At 45.9% G+C, this 22,647-nt stretch overlaps 1 protein-coding gene across 8 annotated transcripts in view; it reads right to left on the bottom strand.

The window, feature by feature from the left end:
* CACNA1E (calcium voltage-gated channel subunit alpha1 E) overlaps positions 1-22,647 on the bottom strand; it is a 301,767-nt gene that overhangs the window by 79,285 nt on the left and 199,835 nt on the right. For 7 of the 8 annotated variants that reach the window (XM_067728834.1, XM_067728829.1, XM_067728833.1 and 4 more), the window contains 9 exons: positions 11,191-11,306; positions 6,699-6,752; positions 5,991-6,080; positions 4,835-5,044; positions 3,941-4,053; positions 2,185-2,297; positions 1,691-1,822; positions 1,168-1,240; positions 194-311 (listed from right to left, as the gene is read on the bottom strand). In XM_067728834.1, coding sequence (XP_067584935.1) covers positions 194-311; positions 1,168-1,240; positions 1,691-1,822; positions 2,185-2,297; positions 3,941-4,053; positions 4,835-5,044; positions 5,991-6,080; positions 6,699-6,752; positions 11,191-11,306 — 1,019 coding nt within the window. The remainder of the gene's footprint in view (positions 1-193; positions 312-1,167; positions 1,241-1,690; positions 1,823-2,184; positions 2,298-3,940; positions 4,054-4,834; positions 5,045-5,990; positions 6,081-6,698; positions 6,753-11,190; positions 11,307-22,647) is intronic. The other variant, XM_067728831.1, reaches the window with a different exon arrangement.

Below are 22,647 nucleotides of genomic sequence, written 5' to 3'. Positions count from 1 at the left end.
TTTATCTTCTTTACCCAACTAGCAGATGATCCTTAGATCGGGATCCTTGTGCCTCTTAGTACACCTAGCAATGGTCACCCCAGTGCTACCCCGCCCCCCACTATTACCACCATCAGCACCACTACCATCACCTCCTCCTCCTCACATGCTGGTCCCTGCAGGCAGCCCAAGAGAAGCCTTTGAGAAAGGATACAGTTTCCAAACAAGGTGAGCACAATGAAATAGATAGCTGACCACATGCCTGAGCTGACCCCACCCTGGGAGCGGATCCCATTGTACATCACCTCATTCCAGTCCTCACCCGTCAGGATCTACGCAAAGCAAACAACAGGCAAATCAGAGACCTGGGTTGGATGAGAAAATGGGGTCAACGGAAGGGGGAAAATTCTGGGCCTGGGTCTTTTCCATCTATCCCTTGCTTGATTATCCTGCGAGAGAGAAAAAAGTGTCACGGCCATGAATAATCCTCAACTTCCTTCTGATATGTAAGAGACATTGAAAACAGAAGGAGAACATCAAAAGGGAAGATTCTATTCCTCAAAATATAGAGTCTCCCCACCCTGACCCAAACATCAGCTTTGCCCGGCCTGTGGGAATCACACAGATGAGGTGGTCTGGTCACTGCCTGACTGTCCCCAGGAGCTGCCAAGATACAGTTCCTGAGACAGCAGCATTACTGGAAAGGGCCTCATGGGCTCCAGTTCTGGAAACCTGGGTTCTGGTTCAGCCTCAGATTCTGGCTAAATAGTGTTCTCCTTCAGCTCTTAGACATTATTGATTTTGAGTTTCCCCCATGATTTAAAAAAAAATTTTGGGGGGGGGGTGCGTGGAAAAGATGCTTCTTTAAATGCACACGTGGGTTTGAAGATACTTCCAATTTCATAAAACCAGAAATGCGATGTTGCTGAATGACTTTGACTAACATCTCTTGCCAACTCACAAGTGTAAGGAGAAAGCCAATGAGGTCATCACAATAGAGCTCTTTTATTATTGGTAAGGACATAGCTATAGAAATGCTAGGAATTATAGTGGTGATGATTACTCAATAAGCAAGAGTACCCAGCTGCCTGAGAGGAGCTTGGAGAGGAAAGGGAGAATTCTCTTAACACATCATTTTATAGTGTGTGCACCAAGGGATCCCAAGTAACATTTTTTAACGTCTCATACCTGGAATACAGTCATGATGGCTGCAGGGAAGGTGTCAAAGTTTGCTGAAGGAGTCCCATCATTAAAGTTGAACCTGAAAAAGGAAATTCAGAGAGAATGAAATGACCAAGTTTTCCTTTCCCGAGATTATGCCGTTTTCATCACTACTTTTCCCCCTTCTCCACATCCCCCTGTGCCCTACTCTCTCCTCATCCCAGTAACTTATGAAGACAGTTTTAGTGACTACTACTGGGGGACTGTGCCCTTGAAGGGCCCTGGTAATGGGACGGGGTCTGGGCTGATCCTGAGTTACAAAGCCCCAGGCTGTACCGTTCAGGGACAGCTCCAGAGAGAGGGGTCCCCTCAATAAGAACCCTGTACAGTGTGAACGGATTAAAAACAGAGATATCTGTTCCACACACATGAGCCACAGACACGAACAAACGAGATAGTTAACATGGCAATCAAATTAGTGACCCCAGCGCTCACAGGTTGAAGTCTAGGTTTTGAGGCTCCTTTGGATGCAGAGTTCATTGGTGCTTACCTGCCTCCAAACAGCTGCATTCCTAGGAGAGCAAAGACAACGATGAAGAGGAAGAGAAGGAAGAGCAAACTGATGATTGACTTCATGGAACTCATCAAGGAGACCACCAAATTCCGGAGGGATGCCCAATACCTACAAAGAACCCAGACAGCATTACAGCAGTGAACACCAAATACCAAATTATCTCCATGCACAGCTGGGCATCTGCCTGGTGGTCTATGAGATAAGCCGCATCTGCATACTTGTAGGAAGGAGAGATGACAGCAATAATGTGGCTCCCTTGGGAATGTGGCACAGGATATGGCATCATGGGCATTTTTCTGGTTTAATCTTCGGAGAAGAAGAAGGAACTGGAGAACGGAGTGGGGGGTGGAGTCAGAAAGGGGATCATGTGGTAAGGGCATGTGGGGATGGAAGGAAATAAATATAATAAGGCAGAGAGAAGCGTCCACTCTCGAAGGTGGTTGGGAAGAGTCTAGATTCTGATCACTTACTTGGTTATTTTAAATATTCTTAGAAGCCGGAGAGCTCGCAAGACACTGATTCCAAAAGATGTACCAGGTCTGAAGATCGCCCAGACCACTTCAAAGATGCTGCCCACTGTGACCTAAAGAGCCAAACCCAGCCACGGTGAGAAGAGGAAAAGGAGGAGGAGGTGAATGAGGAAGAGGAGAGAGGAGCAATCTTGTATTCCGCAACCAACAGCTCTCACTGGGCCATTGTGAAATTCAAACTCCCCCCTCCCCCACCCAGCCCACCTGCAACAGGACCACCTGTTTGTGAAGGCTGCCAAGGAAAAACAAGACTCTACCACCTCTCTCCCCACTGCTCCCCACTCCCCTTGCTAAATTTCCTCCTTCATACTACAGATTGCTTTACTGACTGCTGTTCTGTCCTTTGTGAAAACTGCAGTAGTCATTCACCACTTCTGCACACATCTGACAGCCATACTGTTCTTATAACACCTTGAACAGACAAAAGAGTGGTCCTCAAATGAGAAAACAAGTTTAAATTAATACACGTTGCATTCCAATACAAAAACCTCTGAGAAGATCCACGTTCTCTCATTGTCCTAGAATTTAGTGCTAACAAGAATGTTTCAGTCACCTGTACGTGAAGTATCTTTCAGTCACTCAGGACCCCATACCCCAACGTGATGGTACTACTTGGTGGCGTAGAATCTGACTGCTATAGAAATAGCAACGTCAAATCAACCATCCAATTTGTTTTACGCTTTAATTATGTGTTTATTGAAAGCCTACTACATTCCACACATTGCACTAGGAGAAAGAACAAAAATTAATTCTCACAGCAATGCTGAAAAGTATGTACATAAGGGAACTAAGGTGAAAATGGGCTTTCACTAGTTATTATGCCTGAAAATTGCCTGTACCCAGAAGCATATGTTCCAAGTTAAAATGCAGATTGGCAAGGGCTCAGAATCGTTAGCACCTAACTGGAGATTTGGCAGAAAAAGAAGTAGGTTTGGCAGAAAGAGAGATGGTTCAGGAACCCAAAGTTTTGAAACCGACTTCTGCTGCTAACTGGCTGTGTGAACTTGCCCACGAGGTCTCCTATTTACTCATGTGTAAACGGGCAGCCTAACTCCCAGCACCTAACATCGTGGACATCGGACCCCTGCAAGCAGTGGAGGACAAATATGTATGTGAGAGCACCTTGAAGACTGTTAGTAACGCACACATTTATGTATCAATATTATTTAGGAAAGTGGACACTGGGTGAAGTAGTCTATGTGGGGACTTGCTAATACACGAGTGTGTATGTGCATATGTGCGTGAATGTTTAAGGGTATACCCAGATAATTTTCCCAATTTTAAAGCGAACTCAAAAAATAAATATATAAGTTGCTCATTTTTGATTGAACCACCTTCTGGAATCAAGTCTTCTGTCCTTCTCCCCCAGGCTTCCCCCAAGATAATAAGTGGTTCAAAACTGGCTATGGGTAGCTTTGTAAAATTTACCAAAGTGTTTACTCTATGGTATGTGTGTTACCATTCAGTAAAACATTAAAAACATTAAAAATAAAAGAGCATTTAAAAGACCCAAACAAACCCTAGTACGGCAAGGATTCACGCATTCCTGACCTCCCTTTTTGCTAATCCTATCTATTCCCCTTTTATAAATTCTGATTTCAGTGCTTCACGCCGAGAGCCCCGGAGCAAGCTGCTTATCTCAAACCATGGCATAGCAACACCTGGCAGAAGGATGGGCGGGCTCCAGAGCACTTACCCCAAAATCAAAGCAGTTGAACGAAGAGTGAAAATAAAGGCGAGGCCCCATGCCGTACATCTTCAGGGACATCTCCAGGAGGAAGAGTCCCAGAAACAAAAATTCTGCATAGTCTGAAAGCATTAAAGGCAGAAGCGTTGGTTCCATGGATGGCACGGGCTTCTGCCCTCCCCGGTCCAATCGCCCCACCTACAGAGGAACCCTCCACAGCAGCAGGACCTACACAAGCGGGACTTGCAGTGACCATGCCAGCTCAGTGCCAGGCAAAACCTAACGAAGTCTGAAAACGCTCAGACCCAGAATGAGTCCCAGGCACACTCCACAGGGTCAGCTTTGCTCTCTTGACAGGTGGCTTTGTCATTGCCCTTCAAATGGTAGATGGCTCTCAGGAGAGAGAGAAAGGGCTTAAGCATGGCTTTGATGAAAGAGCTGGATTCGCTCTCCACACTCCCGGCAGTGACAGCCTCTGGGAGCCTCACTTGCGCCCAGCGGCAGCCTTACCCAGAGCTGACCTACACGTTTCCTTTCTGGTCTATCGAAGGTATCCATTTCCCTAGGAACTTTTTCCCTAGGACTTTGGTGACCAAGACACCCTACGTCGCTGAGCCTACGTAAGGCACTAAGCTGGCCTTAGACTACCCAAGGTGCAACACCATCTTGTTGACTCATCAGCAAAGATTTGTTGATCTGATTCAATAACGAATGACAGCTAGGAATGGTCGTGTGATAACCCCGACCCCTTGAGGACAGCTCTGGCCTCGGTCACAACGTGGTGGAGAGGCAGAACTCTGGGTGGGCAGGACCACGGCCAGGCCCACGTGACACCTTGCTCTCTTGACATTCACACCCCAATTGAGCAGCTGCCGTGAAAGCCAGTAGTCACCATTCACTTACAGAGGAGGTGGGTGAGCCACTGGGGCTGGTTGTGATGGACGATGGCCACACAGGCGGTGTTGAGAGCCACAAGGCTCAGCACAATCCAATAAAACACCTGGGATTTAACCATGTGGCGGATAGAGATACGCAGAAGCCGCTCCTTGTGCCGGAAGTAGGAGGCCCCGTCCACCTTTGTACTCTTGATGCTGGCTCGGGCGAGGGGTGTGCCTAAGTGGGAGAAGTAAGGAGGAAGAATGAGGCTGCAAAGGACATCACCCTCCGTGGCAAGCAGGTATTCGCAGGGCAAGGTGGGCAGCTTTGGTCCCAGGGCTAGGGTACTGCCACGTGTTATGAGCTAAGAGTTTCCACAGCACAGCAGGGGACCCTGCTTTTCCTCTGGACACCCTCAGTCCTAGGAAACAGAAAGATTCCCCAGGCAGGACACCAGGCATCCAGCCGGTATCTTGAATCCTAACAGGATCGTGTTTATGTCTGTAACAGATTGGGCTTCTCTCTGGCTTTTCTTTTTAAATATGCTTCGGGCACTGGAATCATCCTGCCGCATTTGTGATTTTTCTGCCACTGGAAGCCTAAAGCAGCGATGAGCTCTGTACGCCTCTTCTGCTTTGGAGGATGAAGTCAGACCCTTCCCTTTTATCTGGGGAGGAAAAAATCTGCCATCAGCCAGAATCTCTAAGGGAACCTGAGGTTGAACACCAGTCATGTTAAAGGGTTGTCAGTAGGAATTTGTGTAAGTATCACATGGAAGCAGGCGATGGAAGTAGGTAGATGCTACTACGATTAAGCAAATGATTGCAGGTTCTCAAATGGGTGTCCTCAGGATCCTTTGAACAATTTCCCAAAGTGGGTTCTCATTATCACATCCAGGAGAGATAGGATATATATGCCGATGGGATACATCTGCCACACTCGAAGAATCTGGGTTGGATTCTTGGCCCTAAGCCCCATGTTTCACATAACAGTATCCCCTGGTCCATCATTTTCTGTAAGTCATTGTCAACTAGATTAGATTCCAACGCCTTTTCCTAATTACATCCCAAAGTTCTGGATTCTTTGGCCTCCCTTCCTCCTGGTGGTGTTTCTCCAAAGACAGGATGTTCCCTTTCAGAGGAGGTTCAGAGCAGTGAAAGGAGATCTGACAGCCTCCACTCACCCACAGAGGAGATGTCGACACAGTGCTCGTCGCTGGAGTCCCGCGTCATGGCCTCCGTCCGGCTCCTTTTGATGGTTGCCCTTCGGAGCACTACACCGGGGAAGGCGGAGGCCAGGGAGAGGACACAAGAACAACCGGATCAGTCTGGTCAGAACTGAGGACTGTGGGCAAGAGGCCCCTCTGACACAGGCGCCTGCCTTTAAATACCCGAGCCAGGGTTAGTGAAGTCAGCAGCACCTCTGACACACGAGGCTCTTGAATCCCATGGGACAAGGCTCCCGAAGCCTTGCTAGAGCTTATCTAAATGCAGTAGGTAACAGGTACTCCGTATCTATTTGTTCTGGTTCTTCATAAACAATGTCACTTCCTGCCAATGAAAGTGGTCCCAAGATGATCCCCACAAATTGTCAAAGAAGATCCCTTTCTGTGCCATTGGTTGTATGATGGCTTTTTCACTGCCCGTATCAAGCACACGCCCTGGAACAAAGCAACTCTTGGATTTCATTTTCATCACTTTAAAAAACATTTAAATCCATGACTCAATTCCCTTCATTTTAAAGCATGAGGGATTTTATGACAGAGAGACTTGCGTTTCAAATCCCAGAGCGCCCCTCTTTTCTTTCTTTCTCCTCTTTTGATCAAGAGAGATTGCCTCTGCAGAAGAGGGGGCAAATGCGAAAGGAATGAGGCCCTGGAGCACTTCCTTACCTTCTAAGGCTGACGTTCCAGCATTTTTATTTTCTTCAGCGAGCATGACTTCCTCTATATGGAAACAAATGGTTTAGTAAATTATCGGTAAATGCCAAATTACTTTGCAACATGAAAATCCCTCAGGAACGGCTCTGGCTCCAGGGCAACAGAGAGAGAGCAAAGAGTTCAGAGCTGGTCACAGGCATCAGCAAGACATCAAAGGTCATGAAGGGAGCACCCGAAGGTCAGAACAGAAAGGAAGGTCTTCAGTGAGGGGGTGTTGGTGGGTGATCGGTAAGATTCAGCTCTGTCTCTGATACACTGTTTAGGAGAATAGCCCTGAGAGCGAAAGCTGATCTTTTTAACTAAAATCCCCTAAATTGATAAGAATGACAAATTTCCATTTCTGTTTTTTCTTTTATCCAGGTTCCTTAAACCTTTTCTAGCAGCAGGAGCTCCCTTAATTTTGCTTGTCTGCAGCCCCCAGGTCATAACACCTTACCCCTTCATTCTGAAGGTGAGACCGTGTTTTGGGTTCTAGCCTACTCCTTTAAGGAAGGGGCGGAGGAAGATTCTCACAGCCACCCAAAAGAGAGGAGCAGGGCTTATGGGCTTGCCTCCTCTCCCCGCCACCACTTCCATCCTGCCTAGCTGAGCAGAGCTTGAGCTGAAGAGGCTTGGGCCTATCATGAATTTGTCCCTGTGATATAATAAAATATAAATATTTGGTTTCTGTCCACCTTCCTGGCACAGAGCTTCCAAACCCTTGGAATTTACTGTCTTTTGTACGCTAATGAGATGACTCACTGTGGGAGAGGCCTAGTTAGTGTAAGCATGGGGGCTGGTTTCCCCCAAAAACCAACCACATGATTAGAAGGTTGTAACTTTCAGTCTCATCCCCCTCCCACCTCGCAGGAGGGGAGAGGGTCTTGAGACTATTCAATTACCAATGGTCAATGATTTAATCAATCACGTCTACGTAAAACCTCCATAAAAACTCTACACGACGGGGCCCAGGGTGCTTATGGGTTGGTGAGCATATCAGGGTACTGGGAGGGTTAAGTGCCTGGAGAGGGCATGTGGGATCTGCATGCCCCCCAAACGCCACCCTCATACCTTACCCCGTGTATCTCTTCCATTTGGCTGTTACTGACTTGTATCCTTCATAATAAACTGGTGGTAGTTTTTCCTGAGTTCTGTAAGTCATTCTAACTAATTATCAAACTTGGAGCCCTCTGAAATTCTAGTCAGCCGGGAAGAGGTGCAGGTCACCTGGGGACCCCACTGTGGCTGGTGTGTAAAGCAGAGGCAGGCTTGTGGGATGGAGCCTTTCGCCTGTGGTGTCTGCACTAACTGCGCGTCAGAATTGAGTTGAATTGTTGGACACCCCAACTGGTGTCAGAGAGTGGAAGGCCTGGTAGGCATTGGGACGATGTATTTGGTTGCTGGCGTTTGGAAAACAACCACTCAGTCCCCTGGACGCCCCTCTTGGCCTCCCCAGGAGCAGCCTGTACTCCGCAGCGGCGTCATCATCGGCAGGATACTATTTTCTGCTAAGACTTATCAGAACATGCCTCACTGACATCCCTCCAAACTTATCAACAAAACAGCCCTTCTGTCCCATGTGTGCTGGGATTCTGAGCCCAACTATTGGGAGTGGTGTGGATGAGTTCTGATCCCTGCCCCCGTCTCAGCCACAGGTGAGGGAGCTGGAGGCCCCAGCAATCATTCCCTAAGATCCCAGCTGCTGGGGAAACGCTTGCAGCAGGGTCTATGAAGCAATGCTTTAATTTAAGCACTTCTAACAAGTAAAAGGACAGGCATAAGAGGGTAAAGTTATTACCATAATTCCACCTGCATAGAAAACTGAGAGCATATAATGTATTTCCCAGGGAGGGGAACATTTTGAGGCTCGGAGGGTACCATGCAGGATGGCCATTATAAAGTCATAACATTTAGCTTTCGTTTTTAAGTACAGCCCTCCGGCAAAACTAAGTTGACAGGTTAAGTGTTATTGGTGGGCTGCTCCTTGATGAGGACAAAGAGGGTTTTAAAGTCATTAATAGCACTTGCTTTTGGAGGGCATCCTTTTAAAATTAGGTACTTGTTAAAATACCTCATAGCAACATGAACGACCTCAGCCAGAGAGTCTTTTTCGTTCTGTGCAGTGTCGGGGCTTTGGGATCAGCAGATCCGAGGACCCCCAAGGCAGATGGAGGGTGTATGGTGCTGCTGAGTACCTCTGGGAAGCGCTCGAGGGCTCTGGATGGGCTGGAACGGCCCTCCCATCCCCCCCCACGCCTCTTGCCAAGTTCGCTTTCGAACTTGAGCATGTCTTTCCAGGCAAATGTAACCCATATGTCTCTGAATCACTCACGCTCCACTTGTAAAGGGAAGGGCCAGGAAGCACAATTTGACGTCGCGGTGCGTCTTTTTTTGCTGAGAAGGAGAGTGCTGGCTTTGCCAACTGGAAGAAAGTGGAGCCTTGGGATTCTGCATGCGACTGAAAAGCAGAGCCGCAAAGAGCGGCATACCGGGCTGCCTGACCCCGAGCAGGGCCGTGGCAAGGGCAGGGAGGGTTGCCTTCCAGCTCTGCTGCCAGCCTACTCGCTAGGGTGGTCTGTCAGACGGCTCCCCTGCCCAGGAAGCCAAGGGCAGTTGGGAACTTCAAGCTGCCGGCCTGGCCTGGAGGCAAATCTGCTGAGATACTGTTCCAGGAAGAGGGAGGGGAGATTCACATTAACCTCCACACAAGAGCCTCAGAGGACAAAGGGCAAAATGGAAGTACAGTCACCACTCTCATGGCTCCTGCTTCCAGAAGCAGCAAGTCCCAAATGAGACGTGGCTTTTATCTGGCTTTGACGTGGCACTTTCCATCACACATGCCCTCTCACCCCTGAAAGATAATCCAAAGTTGACTCCTGAACTGAGAGAGCTTTTGTGTGCTGTGATCTGAATAAGCGTCGTAGCATCATTCCAAAGCTTAGAGAAGAATAAGGGTCAGGCACCTAAGTATCCAATCCTAGTCCAAATTTTTCCAGAGAGACCTCTTTGTTCTCTGCTTTCTACCAGGAATACAGCAAAGATGCTGACTATCATGTGTATTTTTTTTTAATTAAAAAACAGTTTACTCTTTTGCTCGGGAAGATATACAACACCAATGCAACGCAACCTTTCAAATAATACGGAAATCAAATACATCCTTTTTACTGACAGATGTGGGGTGATCGATGTCCCTCATAAGCAGCAGAGCCACAGTCAAACTTGCACCTGGGGGCTCTGTGGGTTAATGAAATCGGGATAAATCTGGACCTATCCTCGGGGCTGGGCAAGAATTTTTCCCGAGGCCGAGCCACAGAGTGGGGAGCTGATGACAGTGCAGGGAACAGCGAAAACCAATTCTCACCATCATCTATTAGCTGCCTTACTGCAGTGGCCTCACAATCAGTCTCCCTGCTTCTGGCCTTGTCCTCCTACTGTCTGTTCTCAGGGCAGCAACCAAGTACTCCTTTAAAATCTTAAACAGAGCATGTCCCTTCTCTGCTCAAGACCCTCCTGTGCTTCTTGCCTCATTCACTGGAAAGTCCCAAATTTTACAGTGGCCCGTAAAGGTCATACACAATCTACTGCCTCTGCTCCCACCAGAGCTGCCCTCATCCTTACTCTTGACACCTTCCCCTGCTCACACCTCCTGCTATTCCTGGAGGGCTCCTGGCCCCTCCCACATTACAGCCTGGGCACTGGGGTCTTCTTCCCTCAGAGCTCCCAGTGGCTCACGCCCTCATCTCTTCCGAATCTCTCCTCACACGGGTCTACCCTGACCCTCTATTTAAGACTGCAACCTACCCTAAACCCCTAACCCTACCTTGATCTGTTTTCACTGTACTTATCACCTTATCAAAAGTAATTATTTTGTTCATCGCTGCCTTCCCCAGCTACAGGGTAATGAGCTCCACAAGAGCAGAGCTCTGGGGGAATTCTCCGGCAGTCCAGTGGTTAGGACTCAGCACTTTCACTGCGGTGGGCGGGGGGGCCGGGTTCAATCCCTGGCTGGGGAACTAAGATCCTGAAAGCCGCGTGGCGTGGCCCAAAAACAACAAAAAAGGTAGAACTCTGGCTCATTGCTGTATCCTAAGTGCCTAGAACAGGACTTGGCACAAAGTAAGCTCTCAATAAATATTTGTGGAATGAACAGGCTGTTAGTAGTAGTAGTAACAGTAGTAGTGTAGAATGTCATCAGCCCAAACTCATGGGTTATGTTACCTTTTACTCAGTTCACCTTGCTAAAATGCCTGCCTCGTGAAAGGCGTTTGGCTGAAGAACTGGGACAGACTCCAGAGGGAGAAAAAGGGACCAGCGGGGAATCCAAAAAGCCAACAAGTCATCTCGAGCTTCTCTCTGCTCTGGTCTAGGCTGCCCCTTTGAATGGAAGTATTGGGAGTGGGAACTGGGGCAGGTCCCTGATGTCTGGGCAGCCCATCACCAACCTCCCCCAGCCCCCGGGCCTTACCTGCTTTGTCTATCCACGCGCGGTACCCATTCAGCTCACGCTCGATCTGCTGCTGGCGCCGCAGTTTCATGAAAGCTCTCCGGTTCTCCACTCTCTCTCTCTCTTTGGCAAATTCCCTGTGGACAAAGCAGATAAGATTCACTAGGTTTGGGCAGTGCCATGACTAAAAGAAAGGGTGAAACAAGCAGGAGGGAGAGCATGTTTGAACAGGCACTGTGTATACCCCATTTCCTTTGTCCCAGGCTGCAACGGGGATCTCCTTAAAAGGTTGCACAGAAATGCACTTCGTTCAGCCTCCTGCAGGAAGCCTTCGCAGATCAGTTTCATTCCAGTCAGCACTAATGCTCTCTGCTTGCTCTATTTTGAAAGGTATTGACTTAGTAACGTGACCAGCTAGCTTCCAGAATGCTACGTTATGTCTCTCCGGCTACAACGGAAGCCCTTCACCCTCTGAGGGGCCCAGCTACCCCTTCTGCTCTTAATAACAACAGTGACTAATGTACATTGACTGATGATTACATGCCAGCCTATATGAAGTTTTTCATACCCATTAACTCATTTAATCCTCAAAATCACCCTATGAGGTAAGCCCTATTAAAATTCCTATTTAACAGATGGGGAAATCAAGGTTTAGGGGAGAGAGGTCACTTGCTGGGATCTGAACTCTACCCATAATGCTGTGCTTCCCCTGGTGGCCTGTACCCTGTGGTGATCAGTATGGGCTGCCATGGAAGACCACGACACTGAGGCCTAGAAGGGCTGAAATGCTGTTTGAAGATGGCTGGTCGAGATTAAACAAGAAAGCTAAGGACACAGGAAGGGCACATGGCTCCAGTAGAAAGACAGTAGGAAGATGGGGTGGTGTGGAGGGGAAAATGAGACAGCATGAGGGTCAGAGATAAGACAGAGCCCACTAACAGACACAGGGGACCAGAGCCACTCTGGTCAAGATGATTAAAAAAAACAAAACCAAAACAAAACAAAAACGAAAGCTCCATGGGAAAAAGAAGACAGAAGAGGAACGAGGGTTCCCTGGCAGAGAAGAAGATGATCAGATTCAACGAGTGAACAAATGGGGATCGAGAAATATTCATTTGCTAACAGGCCCCTCCAGATACCACCTCTGCACCAATGCCCGTCTCATCACCAAACACCCTTCCAGCCGGAACACCCCTTGCTAGTGTAGTGCCTCCCAGCCACGGCTCACGCACTCTCCTACTGCCCTGGAAGCTGTTGCACTTATTCAAGGTGTTCCCCGTCCATAAAGAGCAACAGCCTGAAGATAAGAGAGTCGAGCACCCACTGTGGGTCCTGCCACCTACCCCGTCATGTCCAGGGAGGAGAAAATGAGCCAGGGGCTGAGGGACGTGCCCCAGCCCCGGTGCAGGGAAAGGAGAGGCGCCAGTCTACCGTGAGGCAGAGGGATATACCGGTTTGGGTCTCATACAGCCCCTCCTTCCAAGATAGAGAGGGATTCCTCGGGCACAGACACCTTACAATGGTCACAATCAGGCTAAGGGCATGGGGACAAGGCACATGGGCAGGAGAAGTTCTCCTGGGCTTGGTTTCAAGCTCGGTGGGTTCTCCTAAGGCTGCTGTGGGGGAAGGAAGAGTTGAGCAGGGCCAGCGAGAGTCAGGGTAAGAGAACTTAAGCCCTGGGACACCTCCTTTTTTCACCTGCCCCTCTGGATTTCAGCAATTGGAAAGTAACGAACAGCTAGCTTGGTTCATGGCGTCACCATCTACCAAAGTTCCTACCTTTGGTTCTTTGTCTTCTTTCTATCCTTCCTGTCTGACGAATGCTATTGTTCTGTTGGTTCTATCTTCAGAATAGCACTTGGACCCAGCCTCCCTCTGCATCCTTACTGCCTCTTGGTCCTCATCCTTTCCTGCCTGGACAACTGCAATAGCACCGACTTGGTCTCTCAACCACCTATCTCCCTTCCCTTCATTTCATCTATTTCACAGTTACTCCAGTTATCTTTCTAAAACGTGCACTGGATTTTGCCACTTCCAAACTGAAAATAATAACCCCAGGGAGTGACATTTATGGAGCACTTTCTAATTTCCAAGCACCTGCATCCATTTTGTGCATTTAATCTTTACAACCAAAATGAGAAGGAGGTAGAACATGTATTTTCAGCCTCGATGTAAAAGTGAAACAACTTGCTCAGGTTCAGGTAAGAGATGGAGCCAGGTTTGGAACCCAGGCCTGTCTGCTCTAAGAGCCCAGGCTCCCCGCATATCTGCCGGCCCAGTGGCATATTTCTATGCTGCTTTCTTTATCTTTTCATACGTATGTGTCTTCATTTTCCAACTATGCTCTAGGGAAATCCAAGAGGGTTTTGCAGGAGGTAATGTTTTGAGCAAGACATTGAACAAGGAGAATTTAAGCAGGCTATGAGCAGGGGAACACAGTAATCTTTCTTTTAGCATCTGCATTATTACCAACATCTCCATTTTCCAGCTCAGAAAACTGAATCTTGGTGGTGGGATGAATTGGGAGGTTGGGATTGACATAAATACACTAATATGTATAAAATAGATAACTAATAAGAACCTGCTATATAAAAAATGAATAAAATAACATTCAAAAATTCAAAAAAAAAAAACAAACCCCAAAACTGAATCTAAGGGGAGTTAAGTGGCCGGCCACTAAGAGGAACCACGACCCTCAGATCTTCTAAATTCCCTCTTCTCTCTACTCTATCCTCCCCTCCTCCACAGTCTCCTCCAACAGCTGCTAAACACCTAACAGACCCTTCAAAGGCCTTCACAGCTGGATCTGAACCTTTCATTCAAACCTCACCTCCCATCAATCTGATCTATCTCTTGCCTACTTGCAGCCCATCACGGCCATGCTTGAAACACAGCACACTTTCCACAGTTCCTGAAAAAGCAGTGAGGGATCTCAAGGTTTAATTCACACTGCCCAGAATCTGTTCTTACCTTTTGCCTGAGTCTTTTTTTTTTTTTTAAACATCTTTATTGGAGTATAATTGCTTTACAATGGTGTGTTAGTTTCTGCTTTATAACAAAGTGAATCAGTTATACATATACATATGTTCCCATCTCTCTTCCCTCTTGCGTCTCCCTCCCTCCCACCCTCCCTATCCCACCCCTCTAGGTGGTCACAAACCACCGAGCTGATCTCCTTCTTCAAGGCCAGGTTGAAATGTCACCTCTAATGTTTAGCTTTCCCCTCCCCCTCTCCCTTGCCCCCAGTCTTCTGGCCTCCTTTCTACCTTCTCTCTATCTCTTCACAGCTCATGTTACAGCCAGACCTCTATTGTGGTGAGTTGTACATGTGACTGTCTCTCTCCCTCTATGTGAGCTTTTTGAAAACATTTTGTCTTACTCAACTTTGCATCTTCCAGGACTAGACTAGGTCTGGCGTATAGTACTTATTCAATAGATTATTTTATTACAGATACCCAGGCTGACTTGAGGAGCACACAGATAGCTCTGAACTGATTCCCAAAGGCTTAAATGAGGGGGCGCAGCATCTCTGCACTGACCCAAATGGAGCCAGGTGAACTAGCGGGAATTTAGCAGTTGCCAGGTAACTCCTGGACACTGCCACCACTATTTTTCTTTGTTTGACTCCACTAAAATCTCTGTAGCATTCGTCTATGAAGTATGCAGTGTGGTACCTCTATCTGACCCCCAGGATGACCGCGTGGCTCGATTTCCGGTGGGATAGCCCAAGACACCGCAGCCTAACCTCCCTGTATATTTGGAAGTTTCCTGGCTCCAGTCTCACCAGCTGGCTTCCCTGCTCTCCTCTGCCACTGCAGGCCCCCATTTCCTCCCACCCTCCCACCTGGCATCTTACAGGCCCAGAGCCCAACAAATCTGGCTTGGTCTTTTTAAGAAGCCTCTTGGCTAAAAGAAATAGAGTATGCACCAACGGGGCTACTTCCTAAGCAGCTCCCACGTGTCAGTGGGGGGAAGGAGGGCTGTGTTTGGGGTTCTTCTGTACTATGTTTATCATTTGGCCTTCTGTGTTTTTTTTTTTTCATCTTTGCTCTTATTTATTTTACAAAAACTGGATCATAGCATACTGTCTATAGCACATGGCCTTCTGTGTTTTGTTTTGCTTTGTTTTGTTTGTCAGCTGGGAGCCTAGGGCAGAGAGTCTGGCACGACACTTCTTAACCCCCTCCCTTGACATCACAGTGTGCCCACGGCTTTTCTCTAACTAATCTGAAGGTTCCATGAGGCCAAGTAGAGGCTGAATCATATCACATTCTATCAAGGACCAATGAAGTTTAATCCACAGCCTAGTATTATAGCAGATTCCATAGATGATAAATAAGATATTAAGCTTTTTAAGCCACATTTGTAAGATTTTTATTTTCTAAATCACTTTCATGTAAATTATTTCATTTAGATTTGCAAAAACCCTGGGAGGTTCAGAAAGGTTACTTCTCCAAAATGACCAAATTATCAGGAGGCAGAGCCAGAATTCAAATGAATGCCTTTTGATTCCAGATGAAGTGCTGTTTCTACGAGGCCTGAGCTGTCTTCCATGTTATGTAGCAGTCAACATTTAAAATCCACAAGAGGGATTTATTTTTCAGCCAGAGGTTGAGGAAAGTAAGGACATAAAAACAGTTTTGTGTTTTTTCTAAAAGGACTATCTTCTTAATTGAGAGAGCAGCGTAAAAATCCATTGCTCTGTGTTGGGTTAATAAGGACCTAGTATCAATGCTACTAATTTGTAGCATTAGTCAAGCTAGTGATGTGTTGCTTGATTTTGTGTCTATATCACAGTCACCATTTATTTATACACATGTTTCATTCTGGAGAACACAGGGACAAACAGGATTCAGCTCTATTACTTGCCAAAAATAAGTGATTATTCTAACCTTAGATTCAACATGTCTGCCAGTCTCGTGAGTATATATGTAGCCAGACGGAAGAAAGGCAAATGTGTTCCTCCCACTGGCCCCTCTCTTCCCTGAGGACCTGAGTGCTCTCTCCTCTTCATAGAGGATTATCCTGGGGTTATTCAGATGATGATGCTTTTGCAAAGATAAAACATATGGCCGTTGCCTTACTTAGCCATCTCGATGACCACCGCCAAACTTCTTAATGAAAGGTGCCTCAAGGAGTGGCCCTATGGATATCTCAATTTATCCAGTTTCCTTGGATCAAGCAACAGGAAGTTCAAAGGAGAAAAGTCTGGCTTACATTAGAAGAGTGCTCATGTCCTCTAAGAGCACTTAGTATTAGTCTGTGGCTCAAGGTAAGAGGATGGGTAGTCAGTTCCCTTTCATTTCCTCCATCCAGTGTTTCCACACCCCTAGATGTAACAGAACTCAAGCTGAGATGTATCTAGACACTCAGGAAAACAAAAATAAATCCCCATGTGATGTGGCATAAATACCACCAAGTCAATTCTCAGAGCTAGGTACCCAGGTAACCTTTGCTTTTAATAAACTGGGCAGTAAACCTCTCTGTCTCAGTTTCCTCTTCAGCTAGTGTTGCCATTAGAAAGACACGAAACCCCCCTACTCATAACCAGAGCAGGAATAAATCTGTTTTAGTCTGGAAGTCCTGAGTGGATTCTTGTAAGAGATTGTAAAATGATAAAAATTCAATGAAATGGCAACCTATGGAATGAAAAGGCAGCCTATGGAAAGGAAGAAAATATCTGCAAATCATGTATCTGATAAGGGGTTAATATCCAAAATATATAAAGAACTCACACAACTCAATAGCAAAAAAAGAAAAAAAAATACCATTATAAAATAGGCAGAGGAACTAAATAGACATTTTTCCAAAGAAGACAAACAAATGACCAACAGATACATGAAAAGGTGCTCAACATCACTAATCATCAAGGAAATGCAAATCAAAACCACAGTGAGATACCACTTCACATGTATTAGAAAAGCTCTTGTCAAAAAGACAAGAGATAACGGTCAGAATGTGGAGAAAAGGGAACCCTTTTGCACTGTTGGCGGGAATATAAACTGGTGCAGCCACTACGGAAAACAGTATGAAGGTTCCTCAAAAAATTAAAAATAGAATTACGATATGGTCTAGCAATCCCGCTTCTGGGTATGTATTCAAAGGAATTGAAATTACTCTCTCAAAGACATTATACACTCCCATGTTCACTGCAGCATTATTTACAATAGCCAAGACATGGAAACAACCTAAGTACCCATCAAGAGATGAACGGATAAAAAAATGTGGTGTGTGTGTGTGTGTATGTGTGTGTACACACACATACACACACACCCACACACACAATGGAATATTATTTGGCTATAATAAAGATGGAAATCCTGTCATTTGGGACAATATGGATTAATGAAGGCATTATGCTAAGTAAAATATGTCAGAGAAAGCCAAGTACTGTATGATCTCACTTATTTGTGGAATTTTAGAAAAACTGAACTCATAGAAACAACATTTTGGTGGTGGTCAGGGGGTGGGGGAAATGGGTAAAGATGGTCAATAGGTACATACTTCCAGTTATAAGTAAGCTCTGGAGATGTAATGCATAGCATAGTGACGGTAGTTAACAATACTGTGCTGTGTATTTTGAAGTTGCTGAGAGAGAAGACCTTCAAAGTTCTCATCATCACAAGAAAAAAAATGTAACTATGTGCGGTGATGGATGTTAACCTACTGTGGTGATCATTTCACAATACATACAAATATTGAACTAACACAACTTAAACTAATACAATGTTATCTGTCAATTATATCTCAATAAAACTGGGGGGAAAATCCATTGCATTTCATTCAAATATTTCTTACCCAATTCTGTTATCCATAATTTTTGGCTGTCTTTTTTTTTTTTCCTGGGAGGAGAAATGGCAGTTCCCCTCAAAACACAGCTGTCACAGAGATGGAAGGATGATGACGTGGAGATGAGCACAGCTGAGCCTCTATTCTGGTTGTCTCATGTGTATGCAAGGTTTGGGATTTTAAACTTCAGTTACCAGAACGAAGAAGGAGGCTGATCTATCTCCCCATACTGCACGGTTACGTACAATTTTCTTCTTACGTCTGACTTAGTGAATTTACATTTGTGACTGCTTTTGTTTTTTAGCAGTTTACATGAGAGGCATAATTTGTACAAATGAACGATTCATACATAACCAGTTCCATATTATTCACAATTAGATAAAGTGCAAGAATGATGTAGATAATCTCAGACAAGGTACAACATCCATGTGCGCTTATCATGTTTGACTGGGGGGCGGGTGGTGGGGAGGAGGTAGAGTTGTCTTTCAAGTCATATTTAGGTTAATGTTAAAATTAATTTATATTTTATGAACTTCTGAACCTATAAAGGAGCCACAGGTAATTCACAAAGCAGCTCATCTGTATATTGATAAATAAGTGATTGGCTTTGGTCCATAGGGTGATGGGAGAGGCTTTGAACACTCACGTTGCTGGAATTTATTATGAGATGACTAACTGCTGGGGGTTAGGAGTGAGGTTCCCTGAAGCCTTGCTCCAATTGGAAATTCCTGCCCATGTTGTCACCTCAGGATCACAGGGCACCTGAACAGGTATCTCTGTATTTACCTAGTGGCGAAGATGTGCCGGTAGGTCTGCTGTGACAAGAAACGGGAATAAAGACACAGACTTACTAGAGAACGGACTTGAGGATATGGGGAGGGGGAAGGGTAAGCTGGGACAAAGTGAGAGAGTGGCATGGACATATATACACTACCAAACGTACAATAGATAGCTAGTGGGAAGCAGCCACATAGCACCGGGAGATCAGCTCGGTGCTTTGTGACCACCTAGAGGGGTGGGATAGGGAGGGAGGGAGGGAGACGCAAGAGGGAGGAGATATGGGGATATATGTATATGCATAGCTGATGCACTTTGTCATAAAGCAGAAACTAACACACCATTGTAAAGCAATTATACTCCAATAAAGATGTTAAAAAAAAAAACCAAAAACACTCTGTAGGAGGATTAGATGGCTCCCAGTTTGGGCTTCTAGCTCCAGACCCCTCCTCCTGGTTCAGTCACACAGGCAGCTTTGTTTACGGATACGGAGGCCCTCGCTGTTGTCATGGCAACCAAAAGGAAGACAAAGCCCGCCAGGAGGGGCCGGCCCCTGTGACTCAAAGACCTGTTTACCCACACTCCTGTATGCACTTGTACACTTCATCACACACACACACTGGCACAAATGCACACATGCTGACACTGGCACGCAGAAGCATATGTGGACAGACTGCCAAGCTCACAAATGGCCACGTGGTCATATTTCTATTAATCTTCAAAGCCCATATTTCCAAAGTGCCTCACTGCCCCCGTGGAACCTTGCCAGTCTTCCTGTAACACGTTTGCTTTAGGAAAGAGGAATTTGGGTTAGACATCAAAAAAAAAACAACCCCTTTGACCCTAACTGTGCTAAAACTAACAAAGAAATTGGGGGAGGTCAGAGAGGCAATTGTGTGTTGGCAGTGTTTTCATTTCGATTTCATTGGAGAATGGCATGGGTGTGGTGGGGTGGAGGGGGTTGTAAAACAGTCTTTCAGTGTACTAGGAGCCTGGGGAACATTTTCTCCTATTTTTCAGAGGAGCAAACACAGCCCCGAGAAGGTAAATACCTTACCGAAGGTCACACGGTTCAGCTGTATTACAGTTATTTACACCTTATCCCTTGATTTGTTCCAGAAAGGATTTAAGGAGACTTAGGTTGTCAATAAATAAAGGCCCAAACAGCACGCAGTCCTCTAAATGCCATCCAGTGTTGACTCTAACAAGCAGAATGGATGGGCATAGAGGAGGGTGAGGGATGCATTAACTCGGGCACTGCATCATACCATGTCGTTTCTCCTTAGAGATCAGGGGCTCCAGTGAGCAAAAGTCCTTCCCTAAAGCAGTGAAGGCAAATAAATGGCCTTACACAGAGTACTATAGCCCACCCTCACTCCTCCACGCTATACCCACAGCAATGAAAGAAAGGCCACGAGTCTCACAGGCCAGAATCAGGTGGGAAGGACCTCACAGACCACTTCCCCAAGTGCCGCCTTTTACATGCGAGGAAACTAAGGCACAGAGAGATCAGAGGGCTTGCTGGCCCAAGGCGGACAGGGTGCTCGGAGGCTGACCTGGAGCGTCACTTCGATCTCCAGGTCCCAAAGCCAGTGCCGTTCCACATCTTCATGATATTTCAGTCATGAGACCTCAAAGAGGCAGATTCTTTTAGGATCTTGGGAAATTTGCTCGGTCTTTTTTTTTTTTTTCCTTTTTCTTCTTGACATTGAGATCTCGTTTATTTATTTGTTTGAGCAGATGCAAGGGAAGGCCTGGCAACTAACATAAAGGACATAATGAAGGAACTATGTCTCCTGTTTTGCTTTTTAACCTTGAAGTTGGTATAATCCTGACTGTTATAGCATAATGATTAAAAGTTCTGAAATGTGACTGAACTGGGTTTAAATCACGGCTCTGTCAGGGACCTGGGGCAAGTTCTTAACCTCTCTGAGTCTCAGTTTCCTCGTTTGTAAAGTAGGAATAAACACTGTACCTCTCTCAAAGCGTTGTGAGGATTAAATTAAATAATAGATGGAAAGTGCAAAGTATAGTATCCAGCACAGAACAGGTATTCCAAGTGCCTATTTTAAGAACTGCTGACATTACTAAGAATGTATCATAATACACACAAACTACTATCAGGGTCCTTATCTATCTATCTACTTATTCTGCTTCCAAAATATAATTTATTGAGTGCCTACTACATGGTTGGCATTGCTTTAGCACATGGGGATACAGCAGCAAACATAAAAGTAATAATCCCTGGCCTCATGGAGCTTACACTCCAGTAGAGGAGACAGGCAATAATAACAAAGATAAGTACAAATATAAAGGATGTTATATACTGATAAGTGCTGAGGGGAAAACAAAGCATGAAGAGGAATAGTAAGTATGAGGGTAGGGTCTGGGGTTTGGGGTAGAGTGGCTGGGAAAGGCCTCGCTGAGAAGACTTGAGAAATGACAGAAGAAGAGTGAGACAGTGAGCCATGCAGACTTCTGAGGAAGAGCATTCCAGAAGAGGCAACAGCCAGGGCAAAGCTGTGGGGCAGGAACATCCTGGAGGAGCTTCCGAAGACCTGAAAGGAGCCAGTGTGGCCGCGCTGGACGGAATAAATAGAAAATGAATGAGATGAAGTCTGAGCGCGTAACAGGCCACATGGAGGTGGGAGGCTAGACCAGGTAGACCATGGATAATAACCTGACTTTCACTTGGTGTGATCTGGAAACCATGGGGTGGGGGTGGGGGGTTTGCAGCAGAGAACTCATGTGACCTGATTAAAGTTTTCAAAGAATGTCTCTGATTGCCCTGTTGAGAACAGACTGACGAGGGCTAAAGGTGGAAGCAAGGAGACCTCCCAGGTTATTTCCAAATCATGACTGCCTTGGCCAGAGTGGGAGGAGTGGGGACACTGAGAAATAGCGGGATTCTGGGTATATTGTGAGGTAGAGCTAGGAAGACTTGCTGACACATTGAATGTGGAATATAAGAGAGATATGAGTCAAAGATGACCCTCAAGGTTTTTTAGCTTGAGCAACTAGAAGGATGGAGTTCAAATAACTGAGATGGAGAAGAGCAGTTTCTGGGGGGCAGACCAGGAGTTGAGCTGTGTATCAAGTCAGCTGGATATCCTGGGCCCAATAGCACCAATTCTCTGTTATCCACACGAGATCAGCTAGCTGCTTCAAAAATCATCTGCTGTGACTGAAACAGCCATCCTAGACTCCTTCCACACCCTGCTTTCTCCTCCACTGCCCACAGGTGCTAGAAAGATGTTAACTGATTTTTCAGCAAGATGTTATCGAGAAATTGTTTTAGCTATTGCTGCAAATACAATTCAAAACAAAACCCCGCAAACATTCCTGAATGTTGCACTATTTCACTCTAACTAGCTTTATCATTTCCTTCTATCATCAGAGATGACCATGGAGTAGCAGGTACGAAGAACACAGTGAAAAGTTTTGAGTTCTCACACGCTTGTCCTTACAACTTTTCAGGGAGGAAACTAAGGGACCCTCATACTTTTACCCCCATTCTTCTGAAATTCTTTCCAAAGTCTACTTTTCAAAATATACAAGCATGTCAAAATAACCATCTTTACTGTGTGTCTAATATAATCAATGACCACTACCTTTCTTTGTAAAAATGAAACCCCCTAGATTAAAAATTGTTGTAATAATAGAAACACATTTTTAACACATATTAAATGTGTTCTATGCCACAGGCATTGTTCTAACTGCTTTACTTCTATTATTTCATTCATCTTCACGACACTTTTAGGTATATACTATTCCTATCTTCGTTTCCAGATGTGAACATAGAAATATTGCCAGAATTTATGTTGAGGAATGTGTTCATTCTTCTTTAAAACTTGGCATACAGGCTAAATCAGTTCAACGTGACTCTTGGAGAGGCACAGGGTTACAAGGCAG

The sequence above is a fragment of the Pseudorca crassidens genome, chromosome 2 (genome assembly GCF_039906515.1).
Source record: "Pseudorca crassidens isolate mPseCra1 chromosome 2, mPseCra1.hap1, whole genome shotgun sequence".
Lineage (NCBI taxonomy): Eukaryota > Metazoa > Chordata > Mammalia > Artiodactyla > Delphinidae > Pseudorca > Pseudorca crassidens.
Note: the sequence above shows the minus strand (reverse complement) of the source record. Positions and strands in the feature narration are given on the sequence as shown.